The sequence below is a fragment of the Pezoporus occidentalis genome, unplaced genomic scaffold (assembly GCF_034315485.1).
Source record: "Pezoporus occidentalis ecotype Australia unplaced genomic scaffold, CSIRO_AGI_Poc_V1 ctg383, whole genome shotgun sequence".
Lineage (NCBI taxonomy): Eukaryota > Metazoa > Chordata > Aves > Psittaciformes > Psittacidae > Pezoporus > Pezoporus occidentalis.
This window is the reverse complement of record NW_026915706.1, coordinates 124,728-144,612: the sequence shown is the minus strand read 5'-3', so window position 1 is coordinate 144,612 and position 19,885 is coordinate 124,728. Positions and strand designations below refer to the sequence as shown.

The following is a 19,885-nucleotide window of genomic DNA, read 5'->3' as shown; positions in this document are numbered from 1 at the left end:
TTTATACTCCGGTTTCAGCAGTCACTTCCCCTAATCCTCTTGCAACATACAAATGTTTCTTTTTTTTTTTTTCCCCCTCCCCCTCCAAACTTTGCAAATGAATAAATAAACAAATGCTTCAAACACAGTTTTGGGTGACACAGTCCTTCCCTCTGCTCTGCTTGGTTTGACATCTTTCCTCATTTTTTTTTCCAGATTAATCCATTCTATCCTCAGATGAGCTCATTTCTCTTGGTATCCCAAAGAAGCTGCACAAATAAAATATTTTGTGATTCCTCATCTTACATGCTTAGTTGAAAACCCGAAACTCACGTTACATGCGTGTAAAAATTAACTTTATTATATGCGTATCATTCAAGATCTATGTTGAAAGCACTTGAAATAAAAAGCAGGCAGCAAAAATCCACAGTGACTTACTAACCCCTGCTTCTTGTGTAAGAGCAATGGAAATGTACTCGATCAAATACTTGATAAAATAAACTTAGGTGATGTTGAAGCACTTGTTTCAGTATCACATAAGAAATTATGAGATGGAAAAGATGTGAATGAATTGCAAGATGGGTAATGAAATATCCAAAGAAAAGTAATAAAGGTTGTGGTAAAAGAAGAACAGTATGGCAATCTGTGTTAACAGAGGAACTCCTCAAGGATTCAGGTAAGCAACAGTTTTATTAATATTTTCATTAAATTTCTTGGCTTTATAAGAAGTGCACTCCAGTGGAAAAAGTGGATCATAGGAAGATAATTATTTGATACTGAGAATCAGGAAAAAACAATTCAAGAGTGCAAAGTGCTCTTGGGATACGGACATAAAACAGCTGCACACCAGATACCCCATAGTAGTGATGTCTTACTAGCGTGGAGCACAGACTGATTTGTATATACTCACAAAAGACCACATAACATACCCTTAAAATCACCAGCTTAATCTACCGATAAAAGATAAAAACCAGTGTGTTTAGACAACAGAACTCAAATCAAACCTGAATTCCAAAGCAGTTAAAACTTTATTCTCAAAATGCAGCTAGAACCATTTTAAATGGCCTCAGCGAAAACTGGCATTCAGCTGTCCCATCTACAAGAACTCTTCTAGACAGCATAAAATCTCTTCCTTTCCCTTCTCCTTTTTCTTGCTGAGTGACTCCTATGTGGAGAATGAACTCCATGGCCTGTGACGATTGGTCTGCATGAAATTGCACTTACTGGTGCATAACTGGTCAGTAAAAAGATACTTCTTTGCACCTGCCTGAGTTTTAACAAAGCTCCACACAGAACTTCACTGCCCAAACCTTCAATACCTTTTGCTCTGTGGTAGAGAACCGTGTGCTGCTGCAGACAGAAGTGCTCTCACTGCATCAACAATCCCACTTGTCTTCTCTGCACCAGTCTTACTGAACTACCATACATGCATGCTTTTACCTGCTTCTGTACCAGTGCATTGCTGGAGGCAAAAGACAGTTTTCTTGCAGCGGTGAGGAACTTAGGATGGTCCAACTTTGTCACAGCAGCAGTACTACCTGTTTTTCACACTGCTGCTTTTCAATTCGTCAACCACTGTGGGAAGCTTGGAAAGCAGGAAAAACACTGAGGCGGAACGCTGGGAGGCACTCAGATTCCAACCCAGAGACAGTGACTCAAACCAATTAGCTGTAAAACTCCATGCTGCAGGCATGGGTTTCAAAATTTCTCCAACTTCAAGTGTTGCATCTTTTGATATCAAAGTGGTTCCAAAAATGCTTTTGGGTTATTAAACCACTTGCCAAATCATTATGGGCCTGAAACACAGCCAAAGATACCTTCCGCTACAGCTGAACCAAAACTGGAACTGAATTGGAAATGTACCATAAATTTCCTGACTGCTCTCTATGAATACGGCAGTGTTGAAACTACAACATCAGCATACAACTGCAGAGAGATATAAACTTCCTATGAATAAATTCAAGCTGAAAATTACAAGACTCGCATAACCTAGTGAGGTTTTGAAGTAATCTTTGCACAGGTGTAATGTAGGCCTATGCAAAGAAACCATCTTCAATCATAAAGCAAGGGACTGGACTCAGACTTTTCCAATCTTGTATTCGTGATCTTAAAGTCATTGATTAAACCTACCCTAACTAAATGGAAATAAAGTCGGAACTTAATGAATCACAGCATCATAGAATCATCACCAGACATTTCTAAACGACATTTCTTCACGAGTGCCCCAAAGTTCTAACCATGCACACAAAAACTGTGCACCCACCCACCCACAGTTATACACACAGTCCACTTCTCACACATACTTTCTGTAGGAGATGGGGGTGCTCAATGTGTACCTGTGCTGCACCCGACAACCTGGTAAAGCATCCCCTAGGGAGAAAGCAGCACAAGCTCACAACCCACCAGCTGTGGGTCCCTACCTATTACACTCTGCACTGTCACAGCTGGGTGCTGGCAGAGTCACACAGGGAGAATGCTCTGCTCTGCCTGGCCCAGCCAGAGGTTTTGATGCCAGTAGGTGAACATGCAACAGGGTCCAACGCAACTCCTCTGGTTTTGACTGCCTGTTCTGTTCTCACTGTTCTCCCTGCTATTACAAAGTTTCATTTGTCCCTTACATTTCTTTCCAACCTGGCACCTTCCTTGCTTCAAACTCTGTAATGCTGTGGTTACTGTTTAATCTGGCTGATGGTTGTCATCCCCTTTAACACGATCAGCAGTAGCACACGCACTCTCAGACAGTTTTGGATGCTTAAAATCACATTCCTACCTTAACAGCTGTTGCTTTCCAGGCCGTTTTACCAAGGATGGGCCATGTGAGCACCACTGCAAACAGAAAGCAATATTAGGAATTCTTCGAATATTCCTTCAGCTTCTTCCAACACAAATTAGATAACAGCATGCATTCAGGCATGTTCGGGGTTTTGCAGCAATGACAGGAGACATATCATGTCCAATTCTAAAAGTATTTTGTACCTCACTTCTTATAACTCTCCTGTTTAAACAAAACCTCATTCTCCCACCTTTGTGCTCTGTACTCAAAAGCAAAGTTAAAATTACTTGAAAAGGTGTTCTTTTTGAAAAAAAAAAATGTTCTCCTATATAAAAGCAGCTGTCAGTATATCTAGTTTTAAATGAAGTCCTCCTACTCACAGCCAAGTGGAGATATACTGAAAGGCAATTCAGAAGTTATCACCATTTCCTACCAGCTTGTTCTCCTCTGCTGCAGTGTTGCTATACCTCTTCTTCCTACAGTTTCTTTCCATGTCACCACTGGTCCGAGGACTGTGGTGCACCATGACCTTGGGTAGCCCTGAAGTGGATCCTGTTCCTTTTTGGATCTATGCTACGATGGTTTAGCATATAAGAACAAAGATCAGGTCATATCGTATGCCCTGTGTCTGAAAGGGCCTTATAAGGATCATGCTTGCACTACAGAGTCATGCTCATGAGGCCATGGAAAACATGCCCTCTCCCTACCAAGATTTCAGTTTCATTAGATACAATACAAAAAAAAAAGCCCCCAAAATAACAAAAACCACCTCCATTTATGTCTTTATTTATTTATTTTTAATCCTTTCAGAGAAATCATGAAATTGGAAATTCCTCATGTTTCTCCTTCTGCCTTAGCTTTGTAGCTTACAAGTGACCTTAAACCTCTGTTCTCACTTTGGGCTATTTCAGTCTGTTACTGTTTCTGAATCACTATCAAACCTTTCATGTCAGTGGAACAGTCTGCTGCTGCACAGCCATTTAAAAAATAGGCACCAAGTGGACAGATAAGAGGACTCCAAGGATATTTTTTCCCCTGAAGTTTAAGTAATTCCAAACATTGCAGTGCTGTACTCTGGAAGGTTTATCAGACAGTGAAATGAAAGGACATAAAATGAAAATGCAAAATACGCAATAAAAAGTAAATAGGAGCATTAAAGACTTAAAGGTGTGTAAGAAGAGGAAGATTTGTTTAGAAATAAATGCTTCTTTTGAAAATAAAAATATGCATAGCCTTCTGGAGCTTGTGCTGCTGCTTGGAGAATATTGTGATTAACAAGTCTGTAAGAGTTTCATTATATATTAGTAGTATTCCCCCAGCAGCTGTGCTTTCTTAAAGGACAATTAAGATTATCATCAATTCTTCCTGTTACTAGTCCAGCAGACAACCTCAGAAAGAGGTGACATAAGGATTTCTTTCTGCAGAAACACTGCAGGAACTTACTGGACAATGTAATTATTATTTATACTACAGTAGTACGCAGGTGCCACCCCCCAGACTGTACTGTAGGATTCAGAATGAACCAAAAATGGGACTCATCCCTAACAGCCAAGAATCTAGTAAGCTGCAACAAATGTAAACTAACAAAGAAAAAGACAAACATGATACGCTCACGTTGACCTAACTCACTAGCAAGTTCTTTTTGAGAAAAGGATGTGAAAGAGTGGCATTACAGTGGCAATTCCTTTGCAGTGTGGGAGAAGTAAGAAAATGATGATGCTTTCAAATCATAATGTGTGGGAACATAGAGATTAGGGAAAGATGCAAGACAGAAATAATCATGTCAATAGGAAATGACACAGAAGAATAAGGCAAAGTCCAGGCAATCCTTGGAACTGAAATAAGTAGTTGATCTTTGATCTAGCAGATAGGGTGTTATGGTCACAAAAATGAGGAAAATACAAAAGGCTGCCCTTATTCAAGCAGTAACTGACACACAAAATGATGGGTCTAAGAAATGTACATTAGATTATATGAAATAAATGTGCAAGAACTAGATGTTGTAGATGCAGCGATTTTAAATTACAATCTCAAAGTACTGTGAGCCCTATACATGTTGTACTGTTCAGTTCAGCAACATCCCTTTGCTCTCTATCAACCTCAAGAAGCACAAGTATTGTGCAAATGTTAAATGTAAAGCTGTATGATTTAAAGCTAATTTTGCTCTCTTGCAACTCAATAGGAACCCACATAGGCATCCTGGTGTGAGCTATATCCATTACTAAGTATTATCAGTATACAGTGGTGATATATATGCTTTTTAGACATACATTTTAAAAAGTCAAAATTGCAGTCAATGAGTTTAAATGCTTAAGTCCATTAAGGTAGCCTCTAGATAACCATTTCATACTGGTGTAGTTTATAGTCATATAATCCACATCACTAAATAACAGTTCTGTATCATGGTAGGCAAAGAGGAAGAGTCCTCAAAATACATTTTGTACTGATCCTTGACATCCCTTCCAGCATGGTATTCTATGATTCTATAACCTCTGACCAGTTTTTGCTATTGGTTTCATTTAGTCTCCCAGATACATTCAGATTGCAGAATGCTGTGACTCTCAGTCCAGCACACCTAACTTTAGTCCTATAAGACATTTATGTCCTAGAGTTTGGATGCGAGATTGCTTTTGGAGTTGATGGTCTGAAAGCCAGGCAAAGAAAAAGAAAAAGAAAAAGAAAAAGAAAAAGAAAAAGAAAAAGAAAAAGAAGAAAAAAAACTCCACTAATAGATTTCTTAAAAAATAAACACTGTTGTTTTCTAATTGAGGACTATACCTTTTTCAATGTTGAGAATCTATTTTCTGAGGGAAACAATATCTATCGTCATGGACTCCTCATTTCAGAGTTTCCTCTAGACACATTTTAACAGATGTCTTTTTGCAGACTCCACCTTTGCAGATTCTTTTGGAAGTGAAACTGAAGCTAATGTGAATCAAATATTGTTTAAGTACAGTTTACTGTTCTAAAGCCCAAATCATTTTATTAACTGTGAATACGGAGTCCCTCAATATCCTACTCGGCTGGCAAATGCTAACACTAAAGAATGTCCCAGTGAATGTTGATAATTAAACTTTTTAATAATAAAGACAACCTTTTTGGGGAAAGTATAAAAAACTAACACAATAATCTGATTTACTTTATTACATTAGAATGCATAATTCAGATTTAGATAGACGGGCAGAACCTATGACCATAGAATTAGCTAGGTTGGAAAAGATTGTTAAGATCATCAGGTCCCCCAGGACTGCCAAGTCCACCATTAAATCATGTTACTAAGGGCCTCATCTGTACAGTTCTTGAACACTTCAGGAATGGGGACTCCAGCACTGCCCTGGGCAGCCTGTTCCAATGCCTGAAACCCATTTGGTGAAGAAACTTTTCCTAATATCCAATCTAAAGTTCCCCTGGCACACCTTGAGGCCATTGCCTCTTTGTCCTATCACTTGTTACTTGGGAGAAGAGACCAGCCACCCCCTCAGCTGGTTGTAAAGTCTTGAATTAAGAACAGCATTAATAATCTATGTACACCACCATACACACTGCAACTATGCAGAAAGTCCAGAATCCATCCGCATTGTGCCGGTCTGTTTTACCTATACATCACCAAAGCCAAGTAATCTAAAAAGGAAACCTAAATATCTTCTTTTTCTTTCTGTAACTCAATATGATCCAAGCTTTATATCCAGTAATTAGCAGCAAACTCAGTAACACAGTTCCTAGTTGTGTCCCACCCCCTTCCAAACTTCAGAGTTAAGTACTCGAAAAGAGTTACCCACCTATATCTAGCCAGTTTGTTTTGGGTTTGTTTCTTTTCTTTTTTTTAAGAGATTCATTAAAGTCCATTTTCAGCCCCCAAGTCAAATCAGGACTACAGATGCTTTTGACACTTCCCAGGTCCAGAATCATTCCAAGAGCACAAACCTACATTCGTTCCTTAAAAAAAACAAGCATGGCTAACACCTTTTCTTTAACAGACAATGGCAGAAGGAATGCCTAGCTTAAACAAAGTGACCCAATAGTTGATATATAAAAGCATCTGTCTCCAGGTGGATTTCAGTGTCTCCCCAGCTTTGAAGACATACATCTCCCAGCAGTTTTGAGTTGCTAATAAAAATATCTGATTTAGCTGACTAAAATCCCATTTCTATCCAATTTTATATACTAGACCAGGCCTCACACTGTCAGACATGTAAAAACACAGATAGTTTTATACTGCAAAGAGTTTGTATTACTTAGGAGTGTAAAATTAAGCCTTTGTACAAATTGCATTACTACAGTCTCAGTTACAAGTTTGCTTTTCATTAGCTCTGCTCAACTATTCACCAGGTTGCTAGTTTGCATGTCAACTATTACCATTCTGAAATGCATTTCCATGGTAGAAAAAGCTCAAGTACGAAAACAAATGTTAAATTGCTCAGTGAATACGGAAAAGTTAATGAGGCTGTTGTTAGAAGGTACAACAGAAACACCATTAATTTCCCAACTGACCTACGGTTCATAGGCTTCAGAAAAGGACTATGGTTAGCCTAACCACTTTACTTTTATAACAAACCATTATAATATACAGGCTCCATCCCCCCTCAAGTTTGGCAAGATGAAAAGATACCCAGGTAGAGAGAGGAAACAATGTTTTCTTAGAAGAAATGGCCTGTTCAGCAGAAGAAGCAGCTGAGAGCAAAAAAACATAATACGGCTGAACATAAATATTCTAAAGAAGAAAAATCCTGGATTTTTATTTTTCCTTTCTTTTTTTAATTAGGCTTTTAGAGATCTCTGACCTCAGAACACAGCATGGCAAAACTGGCAAGAATGTGACAGTAGGGTAATGCACTATTTTATCTATTTCCCATATCAGCCAAAGCAAAGAGTGAGCTACCTTTGAACTCTTGCTACATATGTGCATCTGTTTTCCTTCATCTAACAAGCCTTTCTGAGAAGCGCATTGTAAATGCTGAATGCACCAAGCTGTGAAAAAGAGTAAGCATCATACCCCAGTGATCCCAGCACTTCACAGGACCTGGGATACAATACTGCAACTTGCTTAAGAAACAGCAATGAGAACCTATGCTTAAGAACTCTGTGCTAAAGAAGCAAGGAAAGATGCACTGTCTGTAACAACAGCAGAGATAATCCGTGTCCTGAATTGGACTACCTGTTGGTTATTTTGAGAAGTCTTTCCATCATAGCATGAAGCTCAGAGCTGGATTCTCAGCAGGGCACATTATTATATGATACACTCAAGCTGCTACTGTATGTGCCATATCAGCTTATAACCAGCTTACTTTCTACACAGAAATCCAACTAAATGTAAACCAGAAAGTTCACTCTTCAATATACAGTATGAATGCATGCACCTAATTACATATGTGGTATTTAAACCACATTTAGGAAATAACTGCTTATTTATCACTTAGCCCCTGGTCCACCAGAATCTAAATTTGATTCTAAACGAACTGTACCAGTGTTAAGCCGGTGCCTGACTTAATTTAGGAAAGGAATGCTACAACTGAATGGTTTAAGATGAAGACCTCATCTAGGGAGGCAAATGAAAGGCTGCCAAAATGTACTAATATTTAGGTTTACCAGAACTGGGGCATTAGATGCTAAGTGTGACAGTTAGTGTATGTTACAGTGGGCCTTTAAGAGCAAATCCAAACCACGTTATTCACTATTTCAAGTTGGCGACAGTGGATTCCAGCAAACCATCAATCAGTAATACGCCCTTCATCAGTCACACAAGAAACTCAAATACTTCCTAGAGCGCCTCCTACTTTGCGGCATTGCCTACACATTTCAAGCACTGTAAAAAGTCAAGTCCCCTGCATGTTTACAGGACACGTGTCACCACTTCCGATATGTGCAACAAACCCCTAGGTACTGGAAAGTGGAAACTGACCAATGACTTACCACGTTTGTACTTGTGACTTCTGAAGAGCTGGCACAAAACAGGGTCAGGCATATGCCACTAACGAGGTACGCCTGACTGATGACCTACCATCAGGACAATGTGTGTTGCACAGAGGCCACCTATAGCCCCTCTCGAGGTAAAACACCTCGCTTGTCAAACGCTGGAGCCTACATAAGAGTACTTCTGAGGACGTCGGGGGCGACACAAGAGGAGGCTGCTGCCTGCGGGAGGTAGCTTGTGGGGGAACCCCATGAGCGCCCACAGAAGAAAGGCTGGAGCCTGCAGAGCGCCTGCCCTGCCGCGGTGAGCCGGGGAACCCGCGGTCTGCCGACACCCGGCAAAGCCGCCTCGACGGGACCCGCACTCAGCTGGCGAGGCTGGGCAGGAGCCGCGGTGTCCTCCGGCTGCTCCCGGCACGTACCCGCGGCCGCCCCCAGCCTCACACCCGCCCCGACCAGCAAGGAGCCCCCCTACGCTGCTGCGCTCGTGAGGGGCTTCCATTGGCCAGCAGGCAGAGGTTCCCGCGCCGTCACTGGAGTATGCAAATGCCCGCCCACCCCATTGGCTCCCCCGCCCGCGGCGGCGCCAAACAACATTTGCATGGCTGCGGACAGCTCTTTTGTTGTCAACCGCGGCGGGCGGTGCGCGCGCGCTCGGGGCGGTGGGCGGGAGCGCGCGCGCGCGCCGCCGAGGCCGCCGCCGCCCGCCGGCACCTGCTTTCCCTCGAGGCGGGTCGCGCGGGGCTCACCTCCCGGCCCCCCCCCCCCCGCCACGCGTAACTTTGAACGCGGGGGGACCGTTAAGCGCGAGCTGGCCCCGCAAGTGCCCTCAGACGCCGGCAGCTCCCCCCGGCTTCCCCTTCATCCCGCCGCGCTCCGGCGGGAGGCGGTGGGGCTGAGCGCCCCTCCTCCGGGCAGGATGGTGGACCTGGACAGCGAGGTGCCCCCGCTCCCGCCCCGGTACCGCTTTCGGGACTTGCTGCTGGGCGACCAGGGCTGGCAGAGCGACGATAGGTGAGTGTGTGCGCCGTCCGGCCGCGGGGGTAAGCCCGGGGGGTGCCCGTCTGAGAGGGGTGGCTCGGCGGAGCGCGGCCCTGCTGCCGGTGGGTCAGCGCCCTGGGACGGCACGCACCGCCCGGCGGAGGCCAGCCCCGGTGGAAAACTTTCCCGGCAAAGGGATGCGAGGGCCGGCGGGGGGGCTGCGCTGCCCCGCCCCGCCGCCGCCCACCGAGGCGCTGGGCATCCCGTTGCCTTCGGGGCACCGCCGCCTCTGCAGAAGCACCTTTCTCTATACCCTGCGACAGCGGTAGGAGGAACAGTAGGACAGGTGCGGTACTGTTTCCCGATGCTAACATGCACTGAGGGGAAGCCCCACGCAAAATACGCTTTTGCCGCTCGTCGGAAAGCCAGCTGCCGGGGGCTCTGGGTGTTTTCCTGACCCAGTGTGCGTTCTCCTTTACATGCAGTTTCTTTTCATGTGAGGACCCTAGCCTGTGATGTAACTACCATTAGTTTATTCCTTTATGAATTATTTCAAGGACTGTCAGCATCTTTAATTACAAACAGATAGGAAAAGGTATTTGTCTCAAGTCAAGTAATGTTTCTAAAAGAGGAAAGAAAGCCCAAACAAAACCTTATATCAAAATAAACAAACGAACCAGGAATGCATGTTTAATTCAGAAAAGCTAAATGAATAGTATTCATGAGCACAGACATCATCACGCCACTCTAACCATTCAGTTTGATGTGTCTGTAGATTATTGCACGATCCTATCTTGCAAAATTATGTGTGAGATCCACTGTGTAGCAGTAATTTATTATGGTCAAATGACAGATAAGCAAAATTGTCTGGTACTGTATGAGGGTGTATTGGATTGATTTTAATTCAGTGTCTTTACATTGTCAGAACGAGTCTTCAGCTCAGCAGTCAGAAACTTTGTTTTTAAAGCTGGACTACATAGTTTAGATTTTAGCTACTTTCCTAAAGAAAGACGGATTCTCGGTGATGGTGCAATCACAAGATCATGCAGATATGTAACTAATTATTACCTTTTTTTTAGGGTAATATGCTATACATTGAAGCAATTAAATGTTTATTCACACAGTTATGACATGGTGAATGCCAAGACAGTCACAAAAAATGAATGCTGTTGGTTGGAAATGACAGCACTGTAACGACATAATGGAGACTTAAGATCTTAGAATCTCATTTCTCCTGCAATAGGTTAAAAAACGTGCAACCTTTCTTATTTTATCAGCTTCATCTAGCTAGAGTTTTAATGGTTAAAATAAACAAAATATTCTCTGTATATCTCTTTGGACCACTCTGTGACTTAATGCTTTTTCCAGCTCTAGTTTAAACGTCTGTCAAGTGCTTCCCTGATACCAGTTGTGTGACTTGAACTTTATGGAGTTACCTTCTATGGAAAAAGTGTTATCTGGTCTCAAATAGGAAATAGTCTACAAGCAACTGCATAAACCATAACATCCATTTAGCTGTGCAATTGTCTGTTTCATGTCTGTGTGCACTTAACAAAGTGAAAATAAATAATCTTTAAAAAAACCCCACCCTATAGCAGAATTCTAGCATAACAGTATTATAGAGCAGTTGTTGATGAAAATTGTAGCAAAGGACTGCTAGAAAATGAATAGTTACTTTTAATTATTTAATATTCATACAAGCATTGCAAGATCTCTGGCACATCTGAAATATAAAGTATTAACCTAGGACTGGAAATGGCTTTCAAGATCTTCAGGTATTGTCCCATGCTGCAGCTGCACAGCTGCACTGTAGCAGGAAGGCTGTGGGGTACTATCCCCACAATGCCACTAGGATTGTGCTTTACATTAGGTTGTGACAGCAGCACTCTCTCCTCCAGCTCTGCAAGTTGCCATAGCAGTCTTGTTTGATACGAGCTTTCCAGTAACTGAACAAAGTCCATTTTTAAAAATCTTGAGTATTGTCTTTTTTTGTCCGCCTTACAATAAGGTTCTGTCCAGATTCTCGTTGTTCATTACTAGAGGGTATCACTTTTATTACTGAAATACTAATCCAATCTCTTGTTGCTGGTATTTTGCTACTCTCTATTATAGAAAAAGGATACGTATTCTGCATAGAAATACTGTCAAATGGAATATTTAGAGTATTAGACATACATTCAGGAAATACTTAATGGGAAAGACTGCAGACCTGCGGGGACCCTGAGGTCAGTTGCTTATTAGTTATTAATGATTAGTATGACACAAGTATACCCTATTTTTAGTTGTTTACTTTTTTGTCTTTTCTTTGTCTCCTTTCATAAGTGGTTCAAGTTTGGTTTTGGTGAAGCGTATCTTTTGTACTCTATTCTAATTAGTTTGCAATGTAAATGTTGCCAAAGGTGTTGCTTGTAACCCCTTCAGCTGAATGGGCATTAACTATGAATGGAATATCTGAACACTAAAATACAGTTAAGTAGCCTTATAGAATGGCTACAAAATGGCAAGTGATCAAGGCAGTTCATTTTAGGAAGTTATTGGCCCTGGCTGAGATATGGTGAACTGGAAACAGCCAGACAGAGCCTTCAGCAATATGATCTAGCATGAGGCGTCCCTGCCCATGGCAGGGGGTTGGAGCTAGGTGATCTTAAAGTCCTTTCCAACCCTACCATTCTATGATTCTAAGAAAATTATTTCCAGCAACTACGTAGTTCTATTTGCTTTCAACTCTGGAAGTCTGATCTGTATAAGGGGTTTTCCATCTCTGTGATCTGTGAATTTCAGGTCTGTTACCAGCTGAATGCTTTATCTCCTATCTTAGTCCTATTCCCTTTTTGATCTTCCCAGTCTGTTCATCCTTGAAGTCTCTCTTTTCTCCTTCCATTCTGCCCTTTCTGGAAAGATGCTCACTTTTTTCTGTCTGGGAGGCATATGTTCCATCTCTGTGTTTCAGATAATTGTCGATTCTTCAAAGTGGAGAGGAGATGGAATTATTCCTCTCTTCTTCTACAAACTACTCATGATTCTTTGTCACTAAATCACAGTTTTAATAGCATAGTTTGCCAGTACGTAATGTGATAGTATTTAATAACAAATATGATTGATATGATTGAAAGGATACAGACGTCTCTTCTTTTTTTCCTTTTCCTTATTTCTGACATAAGCATTGTACCCAGTTTTGAAACCTGACTGGTTATGTTTCTTTAGAAGAAGAGTTTGATCAGCTATTTTTTTTAAATGATCCTGTCCATTTATAAAATGTAGACATGCTAAAATGCTTGCCTGAATGTAAGAGGACTAGGATTCAGAACTTTTGTTCTTAGATATAAATTGTTTGGAAATGGTTCCTAATGTTTTTTTTTATTTTCTCAAGGACTTCTGTGGTGGAGCATCACTTGGGCTTCTTTTGGGGTTTTTTGTATGTCTAACTCACAGTCCATTTTTTACCTGTACTTCTTCAGGACAGTAACATCCATCTCGCTGCTTTTGCATTTCTCTCCCAGAAAAATAATTCTACTTGCATAGCTTAGATTCCTAACCACCCTTGCAGTTGGCTTCAGTAAGAGGTGGGTTCTGGGCTGTCATATTCCACAAACCACCAAATTGGATTGCATATTATTTTTCATAAAGGAAGTTGCTGTGGGCAGAAGAACATGGTGAATCTTTGGCAAATGCATTTGTTCGGTAAATACACTATTTTTAATAATTATCTGTCTTGAATTTGCTGAGTGCTTTTTTCCTGAAAAAAAAATGGATGTAAAAACCAGTTTTTTATTTTGAAGGGCTAGATTTTCAAAGGACATGGCCCCCTTGAAAACTATGGAGGTGAAGCTTGATGCTTCCAGTACACACATTTTATACTGAATATATATTTGAAAAGCTTCCTTAGGACAACATGTAAAAGATCAGCCCACAAGCTAGAGCGTATGCATGTCAAGTGGGTGAATTCTTTGGAAGGCAACGTAATGTAAAAGGTTTCTTCTGGTGTGTAAATATTCCAGTCACTGGGCTAAGGGTTAAGAGAAGATTGAGTCATCTTCTTTTTCACTAAATCTGTAAATATCACTAATATCCTTTTGCGACTCTCACATTTTACTTTCATTATTGAAAGTATCTGAAATTGAAATAATCTGTTTTGATTTGCTGGATAGTCTGAGATGTTTCTTGACCATTATAATGCAATTTGTCTTTCAGTACTGAGGAAGGGAGCAGAAATATAGGGAGAACTTGGTTAACACAACAAGTTACATGTTAATACAGTGAGGTTCACTGTATTGTATCAGTTATTGTAATAGTAATATACAATGGTAATCATTATTGTAAAAGTAAATTATCTAATAAAACATTTCATAAATCTACTGATCCTCAATCCATAGTCTTATTAGCTGTGTTGAAGAGCATAAGAAATAAAAGTAGAAAATATCCTACTTTGTGAAGACCTGATATGTTTAAACCTTGTAAATTTGCTTCGGAGGAGGGGTGAAAAGAGGATATTTCCCATGTAAGCTTTGGAAAGTTACAATGAAGAGGTTATTCACAAAAAATACTTTCCTGTGTATATATATATAGTTACCATGTACTTCAAAATAACTAAACCACAAGACACTGGAGGTGTAAAGAAAAAAATCCGTTAAAAATAGAAAAGCATTTACGTGCTGTTGGTAGCACTGCTTTTTTAGTAAGGTCAGTCATATAAATTCAGTGAGTATGTTGCAGATCACACTTTACCTCACATTCCTTAAACCATTTATATAAGGACATCTAGTTCATTCTTTAGAAGCTTACGAAGATACAAGAGCTGTATTTGTTTTAGGAAATTCAAACAAGCCAGGAAAGTTTTCCACCACTGAAGCATGACCTCTTACACTAGTGAGCTCTTCAAATTTTCGTTTGCGTTCTTTGGCCATAGCTGGCTAGCCAAAACTATGTTGAACAGCGCAGTGCTGTTGTGGTTTAACCCTAACAAACACAGCTGCTCGCTTACTCCCCCTTCAGTGGAACGGGGGAGAGAATCGTAAGGGAAAAGTGAGAAAACTCGTGGGTTGCGATAAAGACAGTTTAGTAGGTAAAGTAAAAGCCATTCACGCAAGCAAAGAAAAAGTAGTAATTCATTCAGTACTTCCCATAAGCAGGCAGGTGTTCAGCCATCTCCAGGAAAGCAGGGGTCCACCACACATAATGGTTACTCTGGAAGACAAACAACATAACTCCAAACATCCCCTCCTTCCATCTCCGCCCAGCTTTATATGCTGAGTGTGCCTATAAAGTGTACATATATGTGTCCATATATGATATGGAATATGCCTTTGGTCAGTTGTGGTTAGTTGTCCCATCTGTGACCCCTCCCAGCCTATAAAATGTCTTTAAAATGTGCACGTATGTCCACATATTTTGACTTCATTTAGTCCATGACTTTGGGCTCTGTATGTTACGGCAGTCACTCAGAACAGGAGAGGTTATGTGTTGCATGGAGTTACTGGGCACCAAAGCCAGTTCAGATCAGGTCACTGCTGTACTTGTACTGCTGCTTGTAAGGTTTGTTCTCCATTAGTTCACATGGTTCCTGCTATAGTAATTCCCATAACATGCAATTCAAATCTTGGGTTAGTACAATGTGAAGGTACTGCCGTTACAGTCTCCACCATGGGCCCTTTGGACTGGGTTTAACATTCTAATAAACACCTCCCCTTGTGCTTGTTCTAGGTTGGACTTACCCACACACTGCAGTCCTTTAGGGGTCTATCTGCTCCAAGTGGAATTTTATCCATGAGCCACAGTCTCTCCAGGGCTTTACCTGCCGCCACAGCCACAGTTGCTTTGAGGTGCACGTTACAGCGTGGCCTTATGCATGGGCCACAATGCCTTCAGAGATATACCTGCTTCAGCATGGCCATACTCATGCTTGCAGTTCCTCCAGAGCTGTACTTGCTCTGTCCTGGTCTTAACCATGGCCACACGCTTTGAGGTGCTCTCATGAGGCATGATCTCATATGCATCCACTAATGCTTCAGATTGTACCTGCTGCAGCATGGACTTACCTGCAGCCACAGATGATTCAAGGTGTGCCGTCTTCATTGTGGAGAAGGTACAGGTGGCACAGACATGACCATGGCCACAGACACTTTGAGATGTACCTGCTCTGGTGTGGACTTATCCAGAGCACAGATGCTTTGAGGTGTCCTGCTCTTTTGTGGACTCCTCCACAGGTCACAGTCCCTTTGACTGGAGTTCACACTGGAGTGCTGCACAGAAACAGCAGCGATGCCCTGGCCATCTGCCAGCCTAGTCGCATGGCCATTGCTGTTATCAAACTGTTCCCAGGCACAGCAGAGTAAGATGATAAGCAGTACAGCCAGCAGCAGAAGCAAAAAGGAGCCACTAATGAGCATAGACTGTGATACACAGTAAGGGAAGCAAGCACCATGGTAAGTACGGAAGCTGTCTGTTAATAGCTGAACAGCAATAGAACCTATAAATTTGATCTAGCACATTCCACTCATTATCTTGAACACTTCAACAAAAAGGACTTTTGTGGTTTAACCTCAATTGGCAACTAAGGACCACACAGCCCCTTGGTGGGATGAGGAAGAGAATCGAAGAGTGAGAAAATTTGCTGGTTGAGATAAAGAAAGACAGTTTAATAGGTAAAGCAAAAGCCATGCATGCAAGCAAAACAAAACAAGACATTCATTCACCACTTCCTATAGCCAGGCAGATGTTCAGCCATCTCCAGGAAGGCAGGGCTCTTTGATTACTCAGGTCTCATGGTTATTCTGGAAGACAAACATCGTAACTCTGTATGTACCCCTCCTCCTCCTCCTCCTCATTTCCCAGCTTTATATGCTGAGCGTGATGCCATATGGAATGGAATATCCATTTGGTCTGCTGTCCCATCTGTGTCCCCTCCCGGCTTCTTGTGCACCCGCAGCCTACTTGCTGTTGGTGTGATGTGAGAAGTAGAAAAGGCCTTGACTCTGTGTAAGCACTGCTCTGAGGTAATGAAAATGTCTCTGTATTATCAATGGTGTTTTCAGTACAAATCCAAACCATATCCCTTTACCAGCTACTATGGAGAAAATTAACTATCCCAGCCAAAACCAGCACAAGTGCCACAAATGATTTGGCAGTTTGAACATCCAAAGAAACACTCAGAGCAGACAAATTGGAGGTAGGCACCCAATTAGGGAAGCTGAAACCATCTTCTGAAACTTACATAGACTATTTTGTGCCATTTAGTGTCACTGCCTGGGAATGTTCCTGAGCAAGTTAACTTAAGCATGTACCCAGAGGATCATTTTGTCATGAAGGTAACCTCTATACTTTAACACTACTTGCTGCTTCTCCTATTTGTTCCTCTCTTTCTAGTCTCCCATGTTTTCTGCACAGTCACACATTCAAATTATGCATATATGGTGGACTGTGTTGCAGAGACATCCATTTGTAAAGTATAGGCTAGCTTATACATGGTACCTTCCATTCTGAAGTAAGGAGTATAGCCCTTATACGTAGGCAATAAGCGTGTTTTGTCCCAGAGTCCTTAAAAAGAGAAAACTCCAACAAAACAAAACCCCCCAAAAACCAACAACAAAAAAAAACCTTTCTTCCCATATTTTAGAGAAAGAAAAAGAGAGAGAAACATATGGATGTTTTTTAAGATATGCAGAGTGAGATTTATTTTATTGACTTCATAAAAATGTATATAGTATTTTTTTGTTTTCTGTACCTTTTCACTTTAAGCCCCTTTGGGTTTAGGTAAGATTAAGCAGTATGTTCAACTTTCTTTGGACCTTACATACCAAGGTAAATTTTATCAATTCTGAATATTTCTAGCAAAATTAATCAAGATACCAGCAAGTACACATTACAGCATTGAATTGATGAATTAATACAGTGTCATATGAATAAGTCATTTGACAATCAAAATATCTGTTTTATACTACTATTTCATTCTATTGCTTGTTGAAACTTTGTATACAGAGCTAATATGTTCTAGGAAGTATCACTATTACTGTGACACTTCAAAACACATACAACAAACAGAATGGAAAGAACAAAAAATAAACAGAAACCCAATATATTTTTCAGCCCCCACCTTGAAAGCTGTGTATGTCATATCTTCTCTGTATGCTGTTGCATTAAATTACAAATAATTTTTGTAAACAAAAATTTACATTTTTCTAGTTCTGTATTGGTTTTCCTTTTCAGTATATATGTAACAAGACCCATTAACTGGTACTGGAAGTAAATTTCAAATCCTGCTCCTGTATTGAGATGAAAATTGTTATAGTATATAATTTCATAATAAAGCTATAGACCTAAATTTGACCTTTGTGCAAGAATTGTTCTTACATTGGATACTTAAAAGATTAAATTAAAATTGGCTTTCCTTTTTGATGTGCTTACTGCATAAGTGAATATTACCACCTATCTGAAAAGGAGAAAGATTCAGATAATACAGAACACCTCCACACATCACTTGGACAATTGTATACTGCTGACTGTCATGTTGACTAGTGACTTTCAAGGAACAGCTCCCTACTGTAAATCTTAGAAGGCACTTTAACAGTCATTTATCACAGTGTGAATTAGCAAGGAAAGTCCTCCCTTTGCCTTTCCCTTTGGAAATCACCTGAGATTGTTAAACTAAAAGGAGATAAAAAGCCTACACATTTCTGAATCAACTGATTTAAAATATCTGAGTCTAGATTCAACTTGAACAAAAATTTTATGATGATTTTCTCAAAATTTGATTATGGCTTCTTCAAAATACTACTTCTCTTTCTTTCAAGAAATACTTAAGTCAATTTGTCCGCCTTTCAGAAAATATGTTAACTTTTCTGAGTTCTTCCATTGAACAGAGGCTACAAAATAAAAGGACTTAAGCAAATACTGACAAATTTATCTTGATTTATCCTTGTACATGATTTTTCCAAATAAAATTATTTAGAAGCCTAAATTCTGTTTTGAAAGCTTGATTTTGATTGAAACTGCTCAAGATTTTAACAGCCTAACAGTAACAAAGACGGCGTTTTCATATTTGCAGTGAGACTTTGCACAGTAGTTGGAAAGTTTGAGTTGCTCTAAACCCTGATAAAAATTGTTGCAAGTACAGGCCAAGCCCTTTCTCATTGTGCAAACCCAACTAAATTAAGAAAGGATTAAAGAAAAACATTAACATTTGTAAAACCACTGCACTGGCCACACCAAGAGGTCTGAGTTTGCGCTTTAGTGGCTGATGAGTTTAGGGGTACAGTCTCATATATGTTCATACACACCTTCCTTCTGAATTTATTTTAGGATTGAGTCCCTGATACAGTTAAAAGAAGGAATCAATTTGTGTGGAAGTAATACTCTGTAGAAGGCAATTCTGTCAGCCTCATGCTAATTTCTGTTCTAGCATCATTCTTGCAACAACAGTGGAATGTTTCTTATGTTCCACTTAAACTGGGACACACTGGAACACAGAGAAGGACAGGAAAAGAGAAGAGGAACACTTCAGTGCTGTTACAGTTGTATCTGTCTGAGGAAGATGGTGGTCGTATGGCCCCAGCAAGTTTTCTTGTGCAGAAAAGGTTTAAGTGTCTTAGCGTAAATACTCCCACAGATCAAGTAGCTTTCCTCCTCTGGGACAACATGATGCAGAGTTTGTAAATGTGCTTGATGCTTCAATCAGTACTTAATTATACACTTATTACTCTAAGGCTCTTATTTTTCCATCTAGAACTTGATTCATACTACTTTACATCTGGCAGACACCATAATACTCCATGGGGAACTGAAGCAGTGCTTTCCCAAATGGTTTCTGTCTTAATTTTATGGTTATTATTCTATCACAGCCAATGACTATGATTATTTATTTTATAACAGTAAACTTGCACTATGCATTACTGTCAGAAATGGTAACTTTGATTCATATTGGCTCTTTTATCTGGTAACAAAGAAGTAGATCATTTGGAGCACCAGAAAAATCTGAAGCTTCAAAACACCTTTATTGTAAAATGAATTTGCGAACCATTTCGGTGCTGCACATTCAGTTTTTAGACTTCAGTTAAAGGTGATCTTTTGTATTGAATTCTGATACATACAGTATGCTCAAGTACTTGTACTAAGCCACTAAATGCTTTGAAAGTGGATTCCTATATTTTTTCAAGAAAATGAGCAACTCAGGTCCTTCCTGGAGGCCTACACACCATCGTCCCACAACCTCTGTGTCACTGGAGAGAACGCCAATCCAAAGGTTCTGCA

General features: G+C 40.6%; 1 protein-coding gene and 1 long non-coding RNA gene across 9 annotated transcripts in view; one reads left to right on the top strand and one right to left on the bottom strand.

Annotated features, from left to right (window-relative positions):
• The first annotated feature begins 9,514 nt into the window (after positions 1–9,514).
• Positions 9,515–19,885, top strand: part of LOC134170596 (potassium channel subfamily T member 2) — a 131,172-nt gene continuing 120,801 nt past the window's right edge. For all 7 annotated transcript variants that reach the window (XM_062632114.1, XM_062632113.1, XM_062632110.1 and 4 more), the window contains exon 1: positions 9,515–9,676. In XM_062632114.1, the coding sequence (XP_062488098.1) occupies positions 9,582–9,676 (95 nt within the window). In that variant the 5' untranslated portion in view covers positions 9,515–9,581. The remainder of the gene's footprint in view (positions 9,677–19,885) is intronic.
• The window catches only part of LOC134170597 (uncharacterized), a 35,095-nt gene continuing 26,510 nt past the window's right edge, over positions 11,301–19,885 (bottom strand). The window contains exons 1-2 of one of the 2 annotated variants that reach the window (XR_009967321.1): positions 15,355–17,226; positions 11,301–14,146 (exon numbers count right to left, since the gene is read on the bottom strand). This is a non-coding gene — a long non-coding RNA (uncharacterized LOC134170597). Of the gene's footprint in view, positions 14,147–15,354; positions 17,227–19,885 lie in introns of those variants that run through there. The other variant, XR_009967320.1, reaches the window with a different exon arrangement.